We start from the raw sequence: 21717 nt of genomic DNA on the forward strand, positions 1-21717 counted from the left end.
AAAATGGGAATAACAGTGTTTATTTAACTAGGGATTAAACATGACCATGAATGTGAAGTACAGGGCTGCACAGAGTAAAAGCTTTCTTTTTCTTTTTCTTTTTTCTTTTTTAAGGTAGCTGCCCGGTCAGCGTGGCTCAGTGGTTGAGCATGGACCTATGAACCAGGTCACGGTTTGATTGCCCTGGTTTCCAGCTCATCCCCAAGTGTGGGACGTGCAGGAAGCAGCCGATCGATGATTCTCTCATCATTGATGTTTCTATATCTCTCTCCTCCTCCTTTCTGAAATCAGTGTTTAGATAGATAGATAGATAGAAGATAGATAGATAGATAGATAGAAGCTACTGTGAAGGTGAGAGGGTAGTGGGAAGCCAAGGGGTTAGAGGGGAGACTAATCAGGTGACTTTCGGGGCCAATCTAAGAAGGGCCTTGCACGCCAAGTAAGAAGTCAGGACTGACTGCTGAAGACAGTGAGACCACAGAGGTCTTCAATAGGAGTGAAAGGATTCAATCCTTGCTCTAGAAAAAGAACCCCGGTGTCCCTGAAGGAGAATCAGAGCAGAGCGCTCGGGGAGGCACCGGACAGATAAGGGTATGAATTCAAGCCACTGCATTAAGATTAAGGGAGGAAAGGCTCGCACTCAAGACATCTTCCTACAGTCCAGCTCACACGGCGTCATGGCTGCCCGTGTTTGGGGAGTGGAGTAGGCAAGTAGGATGCCGGGCTGAAAGGTGGGATCACTGGCAGAGAAGAGAAGAGGGCTCTTCTTTTTTGGCCACTTCCAAGCGAGTTTTATGAAGTTAAATACCGTCTCCAGCCCGCAGGGAAGAAAAGGGAGGAAATGTTCCCAGGGAGGGAGGGCCCAGAGGCTGTGCCTCCAAGTTCAATGTCCAGCTCCACCGCGCACTGCTCTGTCCAGGAGGAACCCCAGCTCTTTCGATCCCCTCAGGAAGCCAGTTTCTGGGACTTCTTTTTTTTTTTTTAATTGTGTTTTATTTCCGACCCAGTGCAGCTCCACAACGCGCCCGGCGCCGACTCACGAGCGCCGGCAAACACGCTCGCGCAAGAACGAAGCCAGCGCAGCATCGGCGCTTCTCGCCCGAGAAGCCAATTAGCAAGGACGCACCCCGCCGCGTCCGAGATACAAAGTACCGAGTTATTTTTATAAACTTTGGCTGGTTCCGATCCTAACGACTGAAGCCAACCCCCCACCGCCGCCTCAACCCCCCCCCCCAAAATGGCACTTGGGTTCCTCGGGGCCAAGGAGATCGGGGTGACTAAGTGGCAGGTCGGGAGGGAGACGGGGAAGGAGAGCCGCGCCGCGGTCGGGACCAACCGCCGGTGACTCTGCAGTCCCGGGGCGGCAGTTCGCCGGGACCCGGCGCAGTTTCAAACGCCCCACCAAGAACCGACCTAACTTTCCGCACCCGGCATCCTCCTTCCTTCCTTCCTTCCCCGGCCCCAGCCTCCCCGCCTCCCGAGCGGCGGCCCCGAGGAGCGGGGCTCCGAGCTCGGACCGCTGAGACCAAGGGCGGGGCGGGCGGCTCAGCGGCGCGGGCTCCCGGCCGGGCTCCAGCGCTCGGGCCTGACCCGCGGGCGCCCGGTGTGGTGCCTCCCGGCCGAGCCCCCACATCCACGCCGCTCCCCGGCCTGGGAGGCGGGGCACCTGGTGGGGCTCCGGGCGGAGCGGACACCCCGGGCCGGTCTGAGGGGCCGACGGCGGCTCGGAGCGCGGCCTGGCGCTCGAGCCCAGGCTGAGGCCTAGGCGGCCCCGTTAGCTCCTTCAGCCCGCGCACGGCCCGGGGGCGGGGGGCGAGGCCGCGCAGAGTGGGGGGCCCGGTGGCGGCGCCCCGAGGAGTCCCGGCCCACTGCCGGGGCCCCGGGCCCGCGACGCCGCCCCTCGCCCGGCCGGCGCCGGAGAATGGCTTTTACCTTCATCAGCCTCCTGCTGGCCGCCATCTTGGATCTGGTGCTGCTGCTTTCCCAATGTGCATCGCGGCCGGCCGGGCGGCTGGAGCCCGGGCACTTCCTGGAGCGGGGGAGGGGCGGGCGGGGCGGGGCGGGGCGGGGCACCGGATGTGCAAACCGCCTACTGTGTGCCGGCCTCCGGGAGGCCTGGGTGAGCGGAAGCAGGCAGGGAGCCCTTGTCTTTCTGATTGCCGTCCGATGGCAATTACAAACAGTGCCTGGCATATAGTAGGTGCACAGTAAATACTGGTTGCAAAATACCATTAAATAATGAGATTTCAGGCACTGCTAAAGCGCTTTGAAGAAAAGAAAACTGGGTGATAGGAAAGTGACTGTGAGGATCTGCTTTTCATTGGGAAGGAAGGCAATAGTATAAATAGTAATAGTAAACACTGGTTGCCATTCAGAGCCCCATTAGTGGGAAACAGAAGCACGAAGAAGCCGATGAGCCCTAACCGGTGTGGCTCAGTGGATAGAGCGACAGCCTGCGGACTGAAGGGTCCCAGGTTCGGTTCAGGTCAAGGGCATGTACCTTGGTTGCGGGCACATCCCCAGTAGGGGGTGTGCAGGAGGCAGATGATCAATGTTTCTCTCTCATGGATGTTTCTAACTCTCTATGCCTCTCCCTTGCTCTCTGTAAAAAATCAATAAAATATATTTTTTAAAAAAAAGAAGAAGAAGCCAGATGATCTGCCCAAGGTCAGGCAGCAGGCTAGGAGGAGAGTCCGACTCCTGTCCACAGCCAATGGTGGGACCAGAAGGATGGGAAGGAGCAGCTGGGAGGTTTGGAGGAAAATGTTTCAGGCGGGAGCAATGACACTGGCAAGGACCATGAGGCTGTCTGGGTGGTAGCTGGCCAAAATGGGGTGAGAGGGATCAGAGGGCATGAGGGAGGCAATTGATAGACTGTGGAGGGGCTTGTAGGAACGGGAGGGATTTGACTTTTCTTCTGTGTGCTGTGAGAGCCCCGTGATGGATGTGGGTAGCAACCAAATAGTCAGAGGCAGGTGTTTAAGGAGAGAATTCTGATTGGAGAATGGAGAATGGAAGTAGGTAAGACAGTGGTTCTCAACCTTGGCTGCACATTAGAATCACCTGGGAATCTTTTTAAAATCCTGATTTCTGGGCCTCATCCTCCAGAAATTCTGTATCTTTGTTACTAATGTTGTGGCCCCACCCCATAACAAAGAAACAGAATTTCCGGAGGATGAGACCCAGAAATCAGGATTTTAAAAAGATTCCCAGGTGATTCTAATGTGCAGCCAAGGTTGAGAACCACTGAGGTAGGAGGATAAGAGGGGGATGAGGGGACCTCTGGAAGCCTGTTGCAGCCATCCAGGCAAAGAGATGATGGTGGCTTGGATCTCAGGTGGCAGTGCAGGCAAAGGGAAGGTTATAGCCTCAGAACACATGTAGGCCTTGTGAAGGAGCCCTCTCATCCTTCCCCATTCTAAGAGCAATCCGTTTCCCAGGGAAGGAGAGGAGAAAAGGGCACTGGAAATATATAGGCTGGAATAGAACTGGCCTCCCCCACAGTGTCCTGGAAGCCCAGCCTTGACCCTAGGAGGGAGTGTGGGAGAGACGAGATGACAAGCCTCATGCTTTTATCTTCCCCCAGAGCCAGCACACAGTAGGTGCTCAATAAACATTTGGCAATTGTATGGGGACTCCATCTACCTCCCTAGAGCCATGAGGGACTTGGAATTCTGGCCTGGGGACTGACTCCATGATCCTATTGTGTGCACTGGGCCTGGGGCCTAGTGGGTTCAGGTCAAAGAAAGAACACAGCTTTATTGGGAACTGCTTCCCCTATGAAGAACCAAAGAGGGAAAGGGATCCTGCTCTGAAGAAGTCCAAGCCAGTTGAGGAAGCACAATGCATGCTCTTTTTTAAAAAATATATATGCTTTTGTTGATTTTATAGAGAGCGGAAGGGAGAGGGATAGAAAGATAGAAACATCGATGAGAGAGAAATATCGATTGACTGTCTCCTGCATGCCCCCACTGGGGATTGAACCTGAAACACAAGCATGTGCTCTGGCCGGGAATTGAACCTGTGACCTCTTGGTTAATGGGTCGACACTCAACCCCTGAGCCACATAGGCTGGGCACAATGCATACTCTTGACCTCAACAAGCTAAACTGGAATAGAGGCTGGGATCTGGAGAGGTCAAGTGCCAAGAACTAACCTTTCCTGTGGCATCATCCTGTATCCCTTGCACACACTTTGCAAGTGGGGAACCAAGGCCTTGAGCAGCAGGGTTAAATTAGCACGTGGTAAATATACCCAGTCCCAGGAAAAAGCTGCTGGTCTTTGGGGCCCCTTTCCTGCTCTGGTTTCTGGTCACACCAGCTCCACCCTTCACTGAGCTAACCCTGGTCATTCAGACCTGACTTTAAATTTTATCCTCACCTGAGGATATGTTTGTTGATTTTTTTTTAATATATTTTATTGATCTTTTACAGAGAGGAAGGGAGAGGGACAGAGAGTTAGAAACATCAATGAGAGAGAAACATCGATCAGCTGCCTCCTGCACATCCCGAACGGGGATGTGCCCGCAACCCAGGTACATGCCCCCGACCGGAATCGAACCCGGGACCCTTCAGTCCGCAGGCCGACGCTCTATCCACTGAGCCAAACCGGTTTCGGCCTGTTTGTTGATTTTAGAGAGAGAGGAAGGAAGAAAGGAAGAGAGAAACATCTATGAGAGAGCAGCATCAATCGGTTGCCTCCCATCAGCTCCCCAACCAGAGATTGAATCTACAATCTAGGGATGTGCCCTGACCGGAAATCAAACCTACAGTCTTTTCGTGTGCATAATGATCCTCCAACTGAGCCACCTGGTCAGGGCCAGACCTCTGGAGTTACCTCTAGAGCCCCCCATCAGGTTGGAGTGTTGGCCCATGCACCAAAGGGTCTCCGGTTAGATTCCCAGTCGAGGGCATGTACTTTGGTTGCAGGTTAGATCTCTGGCCCCTGTTGGGGTGCATGCAGGAGGCAACCAACCCCTCTTTCATCGCAATGTTTCTATCATCTCTCCCTCCCTTCCCCCTCTTTTCCACTCTCTCTAAAAAGCAATGGATTCCAGCTGGCGTGGCTCAGTGGTTGAGCATCGCTCTATGAACCAGGAGGTCAAGGTTTGATTCCCAGTAAGGGCACATGCCCAGGTTGTGGGCTCGGTCCCAGTGTGGGGTGTGCAGGAGGCAGCCAATCAATGATTCTCTCTCACTGATGTTTCTCTATCTCTTTCTCCCACTCCCTTCCTCTCTGAAATCAATAAAAATATATATTTAAATCCTATATAATAAAAGGCTAATATGCAAATTGACCAAACAGCAGAACAACTGGTTGCTATGATGCACACTGACCACCAGGAGGCAGACGCTCAACACAGGAGGAGCTCTGCTCAGCCAGAAGCCTGGCTCATGGCTGGCAACACAGTGGGGGTGGTGGGAGCCTCTCCTGCCTCTGCAGCAGCGCTAAGGATGTCCGACTGTGGCTTAGGCCCGCTCCCCGCCATCAGTCAGACATCCCCCGAGGGCTCCCGGACTATGAGAGGGCACAGGCCAGGCTGAGGGACCGCCGAGTGCACGAATTCTGCGCACCAGGCCTCTGGTAAATAAATAGCAATGGAAAAAATAGCCTCTCAGGTGAGGGTTAATTTTTTTAAAAAGCCCTAGCCAGTTTCACTCAGTGAATAGAGCATCAGCCCACAGACTAAAAGGTCCCAAGTTTGATTCTGTTCAAAGGCATGTACCTTGGTTGCAGGCTCTTGCAGGCTTGATCCCTAACTCTGGTAAGGGCTTGTGTAGGAGGCAACCAATCGATGTGATGTGTCTCTCACATCAGTGTTTCTCTTTGTGTGTCTTTCTCCCTCCCTTCCACTCTCTCTGAAACTCAATGGAAAAATATCCCTGGGTGAGGATTAACAGCAACAACAAAAAAGTGGCCTCTGCCCTGGCTGGGTGGCTCATTTGGTTGGAGCATTGTCCCGGTCACCAGAGATTGTGGGTTTGATTTCCAGTCAGGACACATGTGTAGGTTGCAGGTTCTATCCCTGGTTGGGGCAGTTACAGGAGCAACTGATACATGTTCCTCCTCTCACATCCATGCTTCTCTCTCTCTCTCTCCCTCTCTCTCTCTCTCTTCCTCCCTCTCAAAAAAAAAAATAAATTAAAAAAAAACAACATATCCTCTGGTGAGGACTAAAAAACATTTTTAAAATATATATATAATTTTTTATATATTTTATTGATTTTTTACAGAGAGGAAGAGAGAGGGATAGAGAGTTAGAAACATCGATGAAAGAGAAACATCGATCACCTGCCTCCTGCACACCTCCCACTGGGGTTGTGCCCGCAACCAAGGTACATGCCCTTGGCCGGAATCGAACCCAGGACCCTTCAGTCCGCAGGCTGATGCTCTATCCACTGAGCCAAACCGGTCAGGGCAAAATATATTTATTGATTGATTTCAGAGAGGAAGGGAGAGGGAGAGAGAGATAGAAACATCAATGATGAGAGAGAATAATTGATCGGCTGCCTCCTGCACACCCCTCATTGGGGATTGAGCCCACAATCCAGGCATGTGCCCTGACCAGAAATTGAAACGTAACATCCTGGTTTACAGGTCGACATTCAGCCACTGAGCCACACTGGCCTGGCAAAAGAAACATTTTTAAGTGGCTTCTTCCTCCTCTTTCGGGATTCCAGGCCCTCCTGCTCACACTTACCACATGCTGCTCCTTTCTCCAACCAGCACGGAGACCTAGGTGCTCACAAGCTAGGTTCAGAGAGGGAGATACAAAGGTAGCACCTTTCCTCAAGGGTCTGGAAGCACCAAAGAAAAAAGACAGAAGGTTCGAGGGCTTGATGAGTTGTGTAGGCTCAGAGGAGGGGCCTGACAGGCTGGTGGAGGGGCCAGGGATGAAGGAGTTTTCCAGCAGGAGAGAGGACAAGAGACACTGCAGGGAAAAGAAAGTGTGCCTCTGTGAAGAAGGAAATGGCGCCCTAACCGGTTTGGCTCAGTGGATAGAGCCTCAACCCGTGGACTGAACGGTCCAGGGTTCGATTCTGGTCAAGGGCATGTACCTTGGTTGTGGGCTCGATCCCTAGTAGGAGGCGTGCAGGAGGCAACTGATCCGTGTTTCTAACTCTCTACCCCTCTCCCTTCTTCTCTGTAAAACCAATAAAAATATATTTAAAAAGAAAAAAAGAGCCCTGTCTGGTTTGGCTCAGTGGATAGAGCATTGGCCTGCAGATTGAAGGGTCCCAGGTTCGATTCCCGTCAAGGGCACATGCCCGGGTTGCGGGCTCGATCCCCAGTGGGGGGCATGCAGGAGGCAGCCGATCGATGATCAATGATTCTCTCATCATTGATATCTCTCTCTCTTTCTCCCTCTCCCTTCCCCTCTGAAATCAATAAAAATATATATTTAAAAAGAAAAACAGAAAGGAAATTGGCCATGGGCACTCACCCTCGGTAAGTTTGACTGTGTGCCTGCCACTGGGCACTGGACATTTGCACCCACCACAGAGCAATGCTAAGATATTCTATTTCCCAGATGAAGAAACTGAGGCCCTGAGAGAGTGGCTTGCCTGGCATCGCCCAGCGTGGAAGTGAGGTTGCAGGAGGTAGACCCCCATCTGGTCCACGCTGATGAGGCTCTGTCCTGTCCTCCCTCTGCTGGCCCAAAGCTCCGTGTCCTGCATCCCTCCCACCAGCCGTGCTCCATCCACACCGCACCCCTGCCTCTGAGCATGCTGCTCCCTCGCCTGTGATGCCTTTGTCATTCCCTCCCTCTAACACCCCCTTCCCCATCTGTCAAGTGCTAGTTGTTCTTAAGGACTCAACTTACCACGCTCACTCGGGGAACTTGACAGCTTGCTGTGTGCTGGGCTGAGTGCAAACGCACAAGCATCAACTACCCCGACCACCCTCTGAATTCAAAATGCGATCAGTCCCATTTACAGAGGAAGAAACTGAGGCTCAAGGGACCAATCACCTTTTCCTCACTCACCCAGCTGGTCAGAGACTGGAGCCCAAGTCTGCAGTTGGCCTGGGGGTGGGAAACCAAGATCTGGGAGACTCAACTGACCCAAGGGCTCCCTCCTTCCCTCCTACTCTCCCCTCTCCTTCCCTCCTTCCCTCCTTCCCTCTCTCCCTCCCATTCTCCCTCCTTCTGTTCTAGCCTATCTTCCTTGCTCCCTCATTCTTTCCTCCCTCCAGCAAACCCCCACTGGAGGTTCTCTGTGTTTGAAGAATGAAGAAATTAACTCCATGCCTGGCCCCACCCCACCCTGACCAGGTTGGGCACTCAACAAACAGTTGATAAAGGACTGTCCCCCTGACTGGACAGCCTGGCCGGCGTGGCTCAGTGGTTGAGTGTCAACCTAGGAACCAGGAGGTCACGGTTCGATTCCCGGTCAGGGCATGCAGGATCAATGATTCTCTCTCATCGATGATGTTTCTATCTCTCTCTCCCTCTCCCTTCCTCTCTGAAATCAATAAAAATATTTTCTAAAATAACAAAGTAAATGACTGAACGATAAATATTGCACTGATGATAGTGGGAGGTAGGCAAGGCCTCGTGCTTCAGGCTGCAGAGAAAGGAGGGTGATTGGAATTGGTCTAGAGGGGAGAGAAGTGGATATGGCAGAAGATGGAAGCTACGTCTGTCCTGGCAACCCTGGGTAGCTGGGAAACCGTGATGCTCTCAACGCAGCAGGGTCCTCGGGAAGTAGTAGCCATTTGTCCGAGGGATTGGGGATTACAATTACACTCCGGCTGCCAGAGCCCGTGGGCCAGGTTATGTGGCACCAGTTCAGACCCCAGACTTGGGTCACACAGGCCTGGGCACAGGTCCTTGTGTGACCCTGGGCAGTTTCCTTCTCTGCAGAGGACAGTGCCAGCCTCCCTGGCTGTAGTAAGGACACAGGCACAAGGCATATAAAGTACAGGAGGGGGCAGGCTGGCCACCCACAGAGGCACATGCCTGAGGAGCTAGGCCAGGGCTGCCAGGGCGAGAGGCCAGCCCAGCAGGCCAGGAGCCCCAGCCAGAGAGCTGAAAGCTGGCACACGGTGCCATTCCTTGCCCCAGAGGGCACGATGGTCCAGAGCAGGCTGCAGGGCCCAGGAAGCGGAGGCAGAGAGCAGCAGGGTCCTCCTCCATATCCAACCCCATCCAGGAAGGGGCAGGGGTGGGAGTGCCAGGCCTCCCCATGACCCTGAGTGTTCAGGCCTGATTGGGATCCTGCTAAGTGGCCCTTCCTCTTCAAGCTTCAGTTCCCCCTTAGGCAAAGGAGAACCACGGCAGAACCGTGAAGAGTCAATGCCATGCCCTGACCGGTTTGGCTCAGTGGATAGAGCATCGGCCTGGAGACTGAAGGATCCCAGGTTCAATTCTGGTCAAGGGCACGTACCTTGGTTGCGGGCACATCCCCAGTAGAGGGCGTGCAGGAGGCAGCTGATCGATGTTTCTCTCTCATCCATGTTTCTAACTCTCTATCCCTCTCCCTTTCTGTAAAAAATCAATAAAATATGTTTTAAAAAAAGAGAGTCAATGCCAGAGGAGTGTAGGCCTGCCCTGGACGGGGTGGGCAGGGGAGAGGGCCAGTGCTGGCAGCCAGCAGGGTCTTTGCTGGTCCCACTGCCTGGAATCTCCGCTCTGGGCAGACCTCCCCCACTCTCCTACCTCAGTTCTCAGGAGCCTGCTCTGATGGGCTTCTTCTCCCCATGAGCACCACAGCCCTCACTCACAGCACTTGCCCAAGCTCCGACTTCCCCACGTCCCTTTGCCACATTTGTGTTTAACCTCTGTGTCCTCCCTTAGACTGTAAACTCCATGAGGACAGACGTCATGTCTAGCCTGTCCACCTCAGTCTTGTTTTGGTCATGTATTTATTTATTTAAAATATATTTTTATTGATTTCAGAGAGGAAGGAAGAGGGAGAGAGGGTAGAACATCAATGATGAGAGGGAATCATTGATGGGCTGCCTCCTGCATGCCCCCTACTGGGGACCAAACCCACAACCTGGGCATGTGCCCTTGACCAGAATCAAACCTGGGACCCTTCGGTCCACAGGCCGACGCTCTATCCACTGAACCAAACCAGCTAGGGCTGGTCATGTATTTATTGAGCATCTACCATGTGCCAGGCACTGTTCCAGATGCTGAGGCCACCTCAGAGAACAGACAAAAAAACACATTGACCCCAAAATAAGGGAAGTGGAGAACGCTGGGGCTGCTGTAGCTGTAGAGGTTAGAAAACTTAAAACCTTTTTCTGTGCCCAGCCGGTGGCATGGCTCAGTGGTTGATGTTGACCTATGAACCAAGAGCTCGATTCCTAATAGGGGGCATGCAGGAGGCAGTCAGTTGATGTTTCTCTCATCATTGATATTTCCATCTTTCTCTCTCTCTTCCTTCCTCTCTGAAATCAATAAAAATATATTTTAAAAAAACCAAAAAACCTTTTTGTGGGTCCTCAGGATGGAGCCCAAGGCCATGCGAGCCAGGAGCCCTGGTGGGGGCAGCAGGAGCAGGAAGCAACTAATCTATGTGTTTCTCTTACGTTGATTTTTTCTCTCTCTGTTTTTCCCTCTCTCTACCACTCTCTCTAAAAGCTCAATGGAAAAATATGCTCGGGTGAGGATTAACAAAATTAAAATAAAAAATTAACCCTAGCCGTTTTGCTCAGTGGATAGAGCATCAGCCTGCGGATGGAAGGATCCCTGGTTTAATTCCGGTCAAGGGCACATGCCTGGGTTGCAGGCTCAATCCCCAATAGAGGGCGTGCAGGAGGCAGCTGATCAATGAATCTTTCTCATCATTGATGTTTCTATCTCTCTCTCCCTCTTCCTTCCTCTCTGAAATCAATAATATATATATATAAATTAAAAAATAATTAAAAACAATAGAGAAAAAAACAATAACACTATTAAGCCAAAGTCCTCCTTAGAATCTGAAGGACACGACTGAAGCTGTAGGGACAGTGTTTCCCCTTCAACTCCTGGCACATCGTCTCCAACCTGACAGTCTTATGCTATTTCCCAGGAACCTGGAGCCCTAAGAAAACCAGTTTGAAAACCACCCATGTAACCCAACCCCGTCATGTCATAGGCAAGAAAGCCAAGACCCAGAGAATGCAGCAAGGTGGTGAACCCATGCCAGTCTCTGTCCTCCCCAGCTCAGAGCCCAGGCGGAGGCAGGCAGCTCAGTGGATCGTCGCTGTAGAACATGATGAGCGTGGGGATGGCCGAAGTCCGCACTGGGGAAGCCCTGGTCTGCTCATCCACTCAGCCATCCTCAGAGACCTCTGACATGCCCTGGGTGGTGCCGGCAGGGGCAGCTGCTGCCTGGTGACCCTGGGGTTCCCGGAGACTCACCCCAGAGTCCTCTTCCTTGGTGGCAGCCTGTCCTGCTGAGCTGCTGGAGGCTCCACTCTAGGCTGCAGCGGGACATGGGGTTGTGGAGCTCTGCCCACCACCCCGAAGTGACAGCCCAGCTCTGCCATGGCTGCCCATAAGCCCTGGAAAGCCACCTGCCCCCACCAAGCCCCAGTAATCCTCTCTCAGAACTGTGAAGAAAGCCTCCCCGTGGCTTCCACGAGAAGTGGCCCAGCATCAGTTCAAAGCTAAGGCCATCCTCCATCTTGCTCACCAACCCGCCACACACACACATTCACGTCTCAAAGAGAGCATCTGGAGGTGTAATTCCTGTGTTCTTGTCATTCACCACTGCCCAGCGGCATCTCCTGGGGCACAGCAGTAGTTCAAGGGAACCTGGTTTGAAAATCTGGGTGCAGCCCGCTGTTATGGCTCAGTGGTTGAGTGTCGACTTATGAACCAGGAGGTCATAGTTCGATTCCCGGTCAGGGCACATGACTGGGTTGTGGGTTCAATCCCCAGTGTGGGGTGTACAGGAGGCAGCCGATCAATGATTCTCTCTCATCATTGATGTTTCTATCTCTCTCTCCCTCTCCCTTCCTCTCTGAAATCAATAAAAAATGTTTTTAAATAATTTATGGCAAGCACTATGGCACCTAGCAGGTCCTCGATCTGCCCTGGACATTGTTGTTATTTTTTAAAAATATATTTGGCCCTAACCGGTTTGGCTCAGTGGATAGAATGTCGGCCTGTGGACTGAAGGGTCCCAGGTTCAATTCCGGTCAAGGGCATGTACCTTGGTTGTGGGCACATCCCCAGTGGGGAGTGTGCAGGAGGCGGCTGATCAATGTTTCTCTCTCATCCATGTTTCTAGCTCTCTATCCCTCTCCCTTCCTCTCTGTAAAAAATCAATCTACACTAATAAAAGAGAAACATGGTAATTGGCGTACGACCGCTACCCTTTTCATTGGCTAATCAGTGAGTATATGCAAATTAACTGTCAGCCAAGATGGCGGCGGGCAGCCAGGCAGCTGAGAACAGGATGCTTGGTTGCCCCAGCGATAGAGAAAACCAAGGATCCCGCCTGCAGCTGCGAGGCTCTGAGCTCCTGAAGCAACAGCTCCAAAACATACAATGTTTCAATTATAGAAGCTAAAGATGGTGGTTAATCTGCATACTAAGGCTCCAAGCGGTAGAGCGAAGCCAAACAGCCCTGAAGCCACAGAGCAGAGAGGCCTCACTGCCCGGGGATCAGCCGAGCCGCGAGGCCTCCCGGCCGCCTGGATCAGCGGAGCCGAGAGGCCTCCCGGCCCGGGGATCAACAGAGCCGAGAGGCCTCCTGGCCCCCGGGATCAGCGGAGCCGAGAGGCCTCCTGGCCCGGGGATCACTGGAGCCGAGAGGCCTCCCGGCCCCTGGATCAGCGGAGCCGCGAGGCCTCCCAGCCCCTGGATCAGCGGAGCTGAGAGGCCTCCTGGCCCGGGGATCACTGGAGCCGAGAGAGGCCTCCCGGCCGCCTGGATCAACGGAGCCGAGAGGCCTCCCGGCCCGGGGATCAACAGAGCCGCGAGGCCTCCCGGCCGCCTGAATCAGCGGAGCCGAGAGGCCTCCAGGCCGCCTGGATCAACGGAGCCGAGAGGCCTCCTGGCCCCGGGATCAGCGGAGCCTGATGGAAGCCCTGTGTGTTTATGCACCCTGGGGGTGCAGAGGTCCTGTCCTAGGCAGAGGCCTATGGCGAAATTTTTGACTCTTAGAAGCAGCCTACGGGCTGGAAGGCAGCTCCTCTGACCTCAGTGCTGGAGAAGACCATTAAGCAGAAAACTAAAGAAACCAATTTTACATCATTTCCCAGGTGGAGAACAGTTGGCATGTAAGCCCCTGACCAGTGCCCAGCCTCTCCTCTGTCAGTCTATCTCACTCTTAGGTACCATGTTCTTTGTTCTGTCTTAACTGCAACTCATTTTTAAACTAGATTGCTTTTAAAAGAAGACTAAATAAAGTTTCCCTTAAGTTATTTAGGTGGTGCTGGGGCTGCTGGGGGCCTGATAGAAGACACAAACACGCAACAGGTGGCCTGTACCCAGCAGCCCCAAGGCCCGCCACCTTGGTGCTGGGCTGCTGGGGGTATCAGAGATACAAACCGGCAGGCCTGGCACCCAGCAGACCCGAGGCCTTTGTGGCAGCACTAAGGAGCAGCAAGCCAAGTGATAGGAAGCAGCAAGCAGCTGGGCAGTAACAAGGGAGGGGTCCCGGACTGCAAGAGGGCACATGCTGGGCTAAGGGACCCCCCACCCATCCCCAGTGCACGAATTTCGTGCACCGGGCCTCTAGTAAAATATATTTAAATATATATATATATATATATATTTGTATTGATTTCAGAGAGGAAGAGAGAGGGAGAGAGAGAGATAGAAACATCAATGATGAGTGAGAATCATTGATCGGCTGCCTCCTGCATGCCCCACACTGGGGATTGAGCCCACAACCTGGGCATGTGCTCTGACCGGTAATCAAACCGTGACCTCCTGGTTCATAGGTGGGCACTCAACCACTGAGCCACGCCAGCCGGGCTTGTTGTTATTTTAGTATCAGGCAGGGTTGGCGTCCCAGGCAGGGGGCACGACAGAGGTCCTTGAGCCACGGGTATTCTTTAAACTCCTGGACGGAGCTGGTGAGGGTCCAGTGGGAAGATAAGAACTTACCCAAACTTTGGTGCCGCTCCTACCGTATACCCAGCCCTCAGCTGAGAGAGTCCGGGTGTCCCTCCAACTCCGGAAGGCTGGTGCTATCCACACCCACGTTATGTGGGAGCTGGGAGAGGTGACGTAACCAGCCAAGGTTCCTCAGTCAAAAAGTGGCCGTCCCTGCCCTTCCCACCTGCCCTGAGGCATCCAGGTGAGTCCAGGGAGCACAGAGAGTACCTGCTCTGCTTCCACCAGGCAGCCCTGCCCAGGCTCAGCCAGACCCCTGCCTTGCCGTCCTCGGTGGCTTTACCTGCCAAAAAGGGATTTGGATGAAAACTGGCGAGTTGCTAACCAGAGCTTTGCTCTGTTCTGGGCACTTAGTGCTCGCACCTCATTGAAGCCTCACAAACAGAGGAAGTGGATGCTCAGAGAGGTCAGGGAACTCTGGGAGGTCACCTAGCCCAGAAAGCTGCCGCATTATTGCCCCATTTTATAGACGGGGACATGAAAGTGGCACAAGAAGCTGAACAAATGTTGGACTCCAGAGGTCCTCCAGCCTTAAGCAGCTAATCACACCACCCTTGGAGAACCATGGAAAGTTCTCTGGTCTGGCCGTTTCTAGGGAGGTGGTGTGGGGACCCAGCTGGGCCTATAGGGGTTCCTGGCTTTACCTTTTTCTAGAAGCAGGCAGCCCCGGGCACTCCTGGGCCACCCAAAGGGCAGACTGGCCCCCATGCAGCCTCATTCTCTCACTTCCCACCCCGCCTCTGGAACTGGCCAGCACAACACGCTTGGTCCTACTTGGCCCTCCTCCTTCTGCAGATGCAGAATGTGACCCCCCCTGGGAGCAAGACTGGGGAGGGGTCCTCAAAGCGGCAACCCTGACAATGGGTGGGTAGAGTTAGAGTGCCCATGGACTCTAGAAGCAGAATTTTACAGGTCAGGACTTTGGTCCTTGAAGAAGCCTTCTCCTGTCTCACCTGGCACCATGCCCAGGGCTTAAAAGTTCCCACCTGCCTTGGCCGGTGGCTCAATGGTTAGAACACCAGCCTTTGGACCGAAGGGTTGCATGTTAGATTCTGGTCGAGGGCATGGTTGGCCGCAGGTTCCCAGCCCTGGTAGGGTTTGCCTGCAGGAGGCAACCAATCCACACGCCTCTCTTACCACATATTTCTCTCTCTCTCCCCCCCTCCTCCCTTCCTTCCACTCTTTCTAGAAGTCAATGGAAAAAATATCCTCAGGTGAGGATTTAAAAAAAGAAGAGTCCTAAACCATTTGGCTCAGTGGATAGAGGGTCGGCCTGCAGGCTGAAGGGTCCCAGGTTGGATTCCAGCCAAGGGCATGTACCTTGGTTGCGGGCACATCCCCAGTAGGGGGCGTGCAGGAGGCAGCTGGTCGATGTTTCTCTCTCATCGATGTTTCTAACTCTCTATCCCTCTCTCTTTCTCTCTGTAAGAAATCAATAAAATATATATTTTTTTAAAAAGAAAAGAAATATTTTGTAATAAAGGGGTTTAAGAAAAAGTTCCCATCTGTGAGCATAGGATGTTTAAATAGATAATGCATGCAAGTGCTCAGCACCACAGGGGGCCTTGAAAGGGTAGGCACAGTCGGGGTGCAGGCACCAGATGCACCCTCCCCTACCTGGGAGCTCAGGGCCCACCCCCAAGTTTGGGCATATCCTGTTGCAGGTTTTCAGCCACCTAAATCCATGGCAAGGCCAGGTGGTGTTGGCTCACAGCCTCTGTGATTTTGACCCACACACGGAGCCTTTTTCTCAGGCCCAGCAGAGCAGCCTGACTTCCCACCAGCCCGTTGGCCTGAAAGGGATGGTACAGTGCCTGGGAGAGTGTCCGGGTCAGTCCTAAGGGTCATGGTGCCAAGAACAGGGAAAGCCTGGAGCCAGAAAGACCCCCGGGGCATCCTGGGAAGGACATGGGGTGGGTTGAGCAGGAGTGTCGAGAGCCCATCCCCGGCCTAGGCAGCTGGGAGAGGAGCGAGGGCTTGTGCACCCTCCCGTAGCAGGGGGTGAGAGAACACGCCCAGAGGCGGAAGGGGCGCGAGGAGACCCCCGGGGACGCCGGAAGGGGCGCGCGGGGCGGTTGGCCGGCTGGGGCGGCAGCCGTTGGCGACCGGAGGCCTGGGCCAGGAGACGCCAGGCACCTGGCGGGACAGCAGCCACCATGACCAAGGACTCGCCTAACCCTTCCGGTGGCAGCCGCGCGACACCCAAGAAGCTGGCTAGTCCGGGCCCGACGGCAGCGGTGCTGGAGGAGCAGAAGCGGGAGCTGGAGAAGCTGCGGGCCGAGCTGGAGGAGGAGCGAGCGCGCGGGAGGGCGGAGCGGCGGCGCTTCGCGGCCGAGGCGCGCCAGCTGCGGGAGGCAGAGGAGCGGGAGCGGCAGCAGCTGGTTGACCATCTGCGCTCCAAGTGGGAGGCACAGCGCTGTCGGGAGCTGCGGCAGCTGCAGGAGAAGGTGCTGAGGGAGCGCGAGGCCGAGATCCGGCAGCTGCTGCGTTGGAAGGAGGCCGAGATGCGGCAGTTGCAGCAGCTGCTGCACCGCGAGCGCGACGGCGTTGTTCGCCAGGCGCGGGAGCTGCAGCGCCAGCTGGCCGCGGAGCTGGTGAACCGCGGCTACTGTGGCCGCGCGGGGGCGCCCAAGGTCGCCGCCGCCGCCGCGCAGTGTCGCTGTCGCCTGCAGGAAGTACTGGCGCAACTTCGCTGGGAGACCGACGGCGAGCAGGCCTCGCGCATCCGCCACCTGCAGGCGGCGCTGGACGTGGAGCGACAGCTCTTCCTCAAGTACGTCCTGGAGCACTTCCGCTGGCACCCGGTTTTGCCCGGCACCCCTGGTCCCCAGGCGGTGCCTTCTTCGGAAGAACCGCACGCCGAGACCGCCAGCGACTCTCACCGCCCCCCAAAGTCCCCCAAAGTTCGACACGAATCCCTTGATGGCCTGAGCGCCGGCGTTCGCGTGCGCTCCCGCTCCCTCGAAATGGTGCCCGCAGCGTGCTCCAACTCGCGTGACAACCTGCTCCCCACGCGCTCCGGCTCCCTCGATTCCTTGGCACCAGCGCGTTCCCACTCGCTCCACAGCCTTCTGGGTCGTCCCAAGGCCCCCGAATCCGAGGAGCGGGCTTCCTCGGCAGACACTTTCATCCTGGGCTTCCTGAGTCCCCCGCCGCCGCCGACGCCGCCGCTGTCACCACCGTCGCCGCCGCTGTCACCACCGTCGCCGCCGCTGTCACCGCCACTACCACCATCGCAGCCCAGGGGTCCTAGCGACCGGACAGGAGAAGACTCCAGGAGCCAGCCCTGTGAGGCCCTGGCCCTCTCGCCGCTGAGCCTGGATTACCAAGAGCTTGTGAAGCAGAACTCGGAACTGTCCGAGGCGTTGCAGGTGCTGGCGCGCCGCTGCTCGGACCTGCTGGACGAGAACATGCAACTGCGGCGCACGGGTTTCCCAGACCAGGCGGACGAGAAGGTGAAGCGGCTCAAGGTGAAGCACGCAGAGCTAACAGGCCTGGCCCGCCGCCTAGAGGACCGGGCCCGCAAACTGCAAGAAACCAACCTGCGGACTCTGAGCGCTCCAGTGCCTGGGGAGAGCCCCGTGGGCCTGGAGCTGTGCCAGGCCTTCGCCCGCCAGCGCGCCCGGGACTTGTCGGAGCAGGCGAGCGCGCTGCTGGCTAAGGACAAGCAGATAGAAGAGCTGCAGCAGGAGTGTCGCTTGCTGCAGGCGCATGTCGCTTCGGGCCTCGGCAGCGCCCCGCACGCCGATGGGGGCGCGGCCAGCGCCCAGTGGCTCAAAGTCAGCGACTTGGACCGGCTACAGCGTGAGTCCCAGCGCGAGGTGCTGCGCCTCCAGAGGCAGCTGACGCTGCAGAAGGCCACCCGCAGCGCCCGGGGGGAGCCGAGCGGCCGGAAGGCACCCGGCAAGGGGGCGCGGTGCCAGGTGCAGGCGCTGGAGCGCGAGCTGTCGGCGCGGAGGCAAGAGTGCCAGGAGCTGGGGGCCCAGGCGGCGGCGGCTCAGCGGCGCGGCGAGGAGGCGGAGGCACAGCTGCAGACCGCGCTCTGCGAGGGCGCCTGGCTGGCCAAGGAGAACGTGCGGCTGCAGGCACAAGCCGACTGGACGCGGAAGCTGGCAGCCGAGAATAACGACGTGCGCGAGCAGCTGGGCCGCGCGTGCCAGGAGCGCGACGCCACCGGCTTGCTGGTGGAGCAGCTGCTGCAGCAGGCGGCGCGCGAGCAGGACAAGCAGCAACAGCTGCAGCGTGACCTGCAGAAGGCATTGCGTGATCTCGAGGCTGCCCGGGAGGAAATGGGGGTGCTGCGGTGCCAGCCTGATCACCATCCCCATCAACCCCTGGAGACCTCCCAAGCCCCGGATTCCCAAGGCAGGAAAAGCAGAAGGACCCGGTTCCAGCCAGGACCTGAAGACCAGACATCTCTACAGTCCAGCAGAGACAAACGGGAGGAGGACGCCTCTCTGCTAGAGAGCCCACTTGCCCTCGGGGAGCCAGCCAGTGCCCCTCAAGGGCCAGACAGAGTCCCAGCCAGCCAGCCTCTGGACTGCAGACCCCAGGCCAAGAAAACCAGCTCCCAGTCCAACTCCTCCTCTGAAGTGGAATCTGTGTGGGCCACCGTGCCCTCTTGCCTTACTCTGGACATGGACACGGCCAGTGAGGTGGAGGATCTGGATCCTGACAGTGCGTCCTTGACCCTGGAAGTGGGGGACTCAGAGGCCCCCGCCACCCCCAAGCTCAAAATCTTCCTGGTTCGATATAGCTACAACCCATTTGAGGGACCCAATGAGCACCCTGAGACTGAGCTGCCCCTCACGGCTGGCGAGTATGTATATATCTTCGGTGAGATGGATGAGGACGGCTTCTATGAAGGGGAGCTTGAGGATGGCCGGCGGGGCCTGGTGCCCTCCAACCTGGTGGTGCAGATTCCAGACAACGACATCCTTGGCTGCCTGCCCCCAGAGTCCTCGGACCCTGGCCCCACTCAGCTCCCAGCCGGACAGGGCAAAACTTCAAAGGAAGACATTAGTCACAGCTTTTTGCCTGGGGAAGCTCAGGGGGCTGTGGACAGGGAGACGTGCCAGATGGAGAGGGCGGCCTCCAAGACAGAAGTGGCCATCGAGACCTCAGACGCCAAGACGGAAGATGGCTGGCTGGGCTCACGGCAGAGGGTGGAGGAGCAGGGCTTCTCCAGACCCCTTCTAGGGCCCAAAGGGGTCCCTTGTGTCGCCCCCAAACAACTACGCCTGCAGAACCTTGTGGCCACATCGGCCAAGATCGTCTGGGTCTACAGCAGCTGCTGCCGCCCACACGTGGTGTATCTCAATGACCAGAAGCATGCCCTGACCCCAGCAGGTGTGAGCAGCTACACCTTCCACAACCTGCATCCCAGCACCCGGTACCAGGTGCAGGTGGAGGTGCAGCTGCCGTGGGACTCCATGCAGATGCGCTGGGAAACCATGTCCTCCACTCTCACCTTTGACACGCCCTTGGCAGGACCCCCTGACCCTCCACTGGACGTGCTGGTAGAGCGTCACACCTTACCAGGCCTCCTGGTGGTCAGCTGGCTCCCCGTCACGATCGACTTGGCCGGGTTCTCCAATGGAGTCCGGGTCACTGGCTATGCCGTGTATGCCGATGGGCTCAAGGTTGCCGAGGTCACCGATGCCACCGCTGGCAGCACCCTGTTGGAGTTGTCCCGGCTCCAGCTGCCCCTGATGTGCCAGAAGGTCTCGGTGAGAACCATTTCGCTTTGTGGCGAGTCACTGGATTCGGTGCCGGCCCAGATCCCCCAGGACTGTTGGAACTGTAACGGATTGCCAGAGACCTCTCCCTTTACTTACACCCCTGGCGACCAGTCCCCGTGCAGAATCACCTTCCCCGTCTGCCCTCAGAGGCTGGTACTGGCTCCACCGAGTGCCAAGGCTAATTCCCACATCCCCAGAAGCTGTGGGGGGTCCCTAGAAGCCTTCCCTGAAGAATCCCCGAGGAAGCACTCCCCGAAGCCCAACCTGAGTCCAGAAGGAGAATGTCCCGGTGCAGGGGCTGGCAGCCAAACCCAGGGGCCGGCGGAGGCCTGGGAGGTCTGCAGAAAAGACCTGCTCTTTCAGAAGAGTCCTCGGAACCACAGGCCACCTCTGTACCGTGGCCAATCTCAGGGGGAGGAAGACCGTGACTGGCACATGGACACCAGCCAAAGCCCTGCTCTGGGAGTCCTCCATCTGTCTCCCGAGTTTGCGCCCAGGAGAGAAGCCTGTCAGGAAAAGGCTGCCCTCGAGAAGGCCCTTAGGCCAAAGCAAGACGCCCAAGTGTTCACACCTCCCCAGATAGGCACCCGCCAACGACATATGTCTGACTTCCATGACATTCTGCAGCAGGAGGAGGAGGCAGCGTGCTTCGGCCCATGGGCCACAGAGAGGCCAGAGCAGAGCAGGGAGCTTAGGGCGCAGAGCAGGCGAGGTCAGGCTCTGTGGGGCGAGAGAGAGAGCCAGCTCCACGAGCCCAGCTCTGCGCCCTGTCCAGCTTCGTCCAGCAAAGTCCTTACGGTGGCCGGGGGAGACCCCCCACAGCTGGAGGCGGGCCGGGACACCGCGGGCAGGGTCTTTGTGGCGCTCTTTGATTATGAGCCCCTGGTGATGTCTGCCAACCCCGAGGCTGCAGAGGAGGAGCTGGCCTTCCAGAAAGGGCAGTTGCTGAGAGTGTGGGGCTCTCAGGACTCCCAGGGCTTCTACCGTGGGGAATGCAATGGTCAAGTGGGCAACATCCCTGGGCATCTGGTGGCTGAGGTGGAGGACGGTCTGGAGAGGACTGATAGCAGGTGGCACTTGCCAGTGCAAGGGCACCTGCCCTCTGTGGCCCACCTAGATGAAGTTGGGGGGCTCACCATCCCCCAGGACTCCTTTCCCCTGCCCCAAGGGAACCCCAGGGGACCTCCACTGTGCACTCGAATGACCATGATGGCAGCTCTGGACTATGACCCCAAGGACGGGTGGGCAGGGGGCCAGGCGAAGGGCAAGCTGTCGCTGAAGGCTGGGGACCTGGTTACAGTCTACGGGCCTGTGGATGACAGGGGATTCTATTATGGGGAGTCAGGCGGCCACAGAGGTCTTGTCCCAGCCCACCTGCTGGATTACATGTCCCTCCATGATGAGTGAGCAAGGCTATCCGAGGGGGTAGTGGCCTCTGGCCGCCCACGCCCCGCCAGAGGAGAAGCAAGCACACAGACCCTTTCACCAGGACCCCTCCTCGCCTCCAAGAGCACCACTGTGTGAAACCGATGGCAGCCTTCCGCATCCGCAGCCTCTGAGAGCAGCAGGGCTTCCGTCTGAACTCAGATGTTCCCAAAAGAAAACAGGACAAGCAGCCCCTAGAGTGTGACAGGCTGGTTTGGAGTTGTCAGTAATGACGACAGGCATTCGGAGAAGGGCCTTTCTGTGTTTACTCAGCGTTTTCTTTAAGAGGTGAATGTTATCCATCCATGGTTATGTATGAAAGTCTCAAGGAAAGCTTGCCTCTTAAAAAAAGTGACCAGAATGTTAGTTTTCTGTCTTATGTTCAACCCCGCATCAAAATAGAAAATAATAAAAAGAATATTTTATTTTATTTTATTGATTTCAAAGAGAGAGGAAGGGAGAGAGAGAGAGAGAAACATCGATTTGTTG

General features: G+C 56.1%; 2 protein-coding genes across 2 annotated transcripts in view; one reads left to right on the forward strand and one right to left on the reverse strand.

Annotated features, from left to right (window-relative positions):
* UBE2L3 (ubiquitin conjugating enzyme E2 L3) overlaps positions 1-2004 on the reverse strand; it is a 33749-nt gene extending 31745 nt beyond the window's left edge. The window contains exon 1 of the mRNA XM_070400212.1: positions 1933-2004. Coding sequence (XP_070256313.1) covers positions 1933-1959 — 27 coding nt within the window. The 5' untranslated portion in view covers positions 1960-2004. The remainder of the gene's footprint in view (positions 1-1932) is intronic.
* A 14214-nt stretch (positions 2005-16218) lies between these two features.
* Positions 16219-21210, forward strand: LOC138998164 (RIMS-binding protein 3A-like). Its single transcript, XM_070400210.1, has one exon. The coding sequence runs from the start codon at positions 16219-16221 to the stop codon at positions 21208-21210; it is 4992 nt and encodes a 1663-aa protein (XP_070256311.1).
* Positions 21211-21717: the final 507 nt, after the last annotated feature.

The sequence above is a fragment of the Myotis yumanensis genome, unplaced genomic scaffold (genome assembly GCF_028538775.1).
Source record: "Myotis yumanensis isolate MYYU_CA2020_CCGP unplaced genomic scaffold, mMyoYum1.0.hap1 SCAF_19, whole genome shotgun sequence".
NCBI classification, from domain to species: domain Eukaryota; kingdom Metazoa; phylum Chordata; class Mammalia; order Chiroptera; family Vespertilionidae; genus Myotis; species Myotis yumanensis.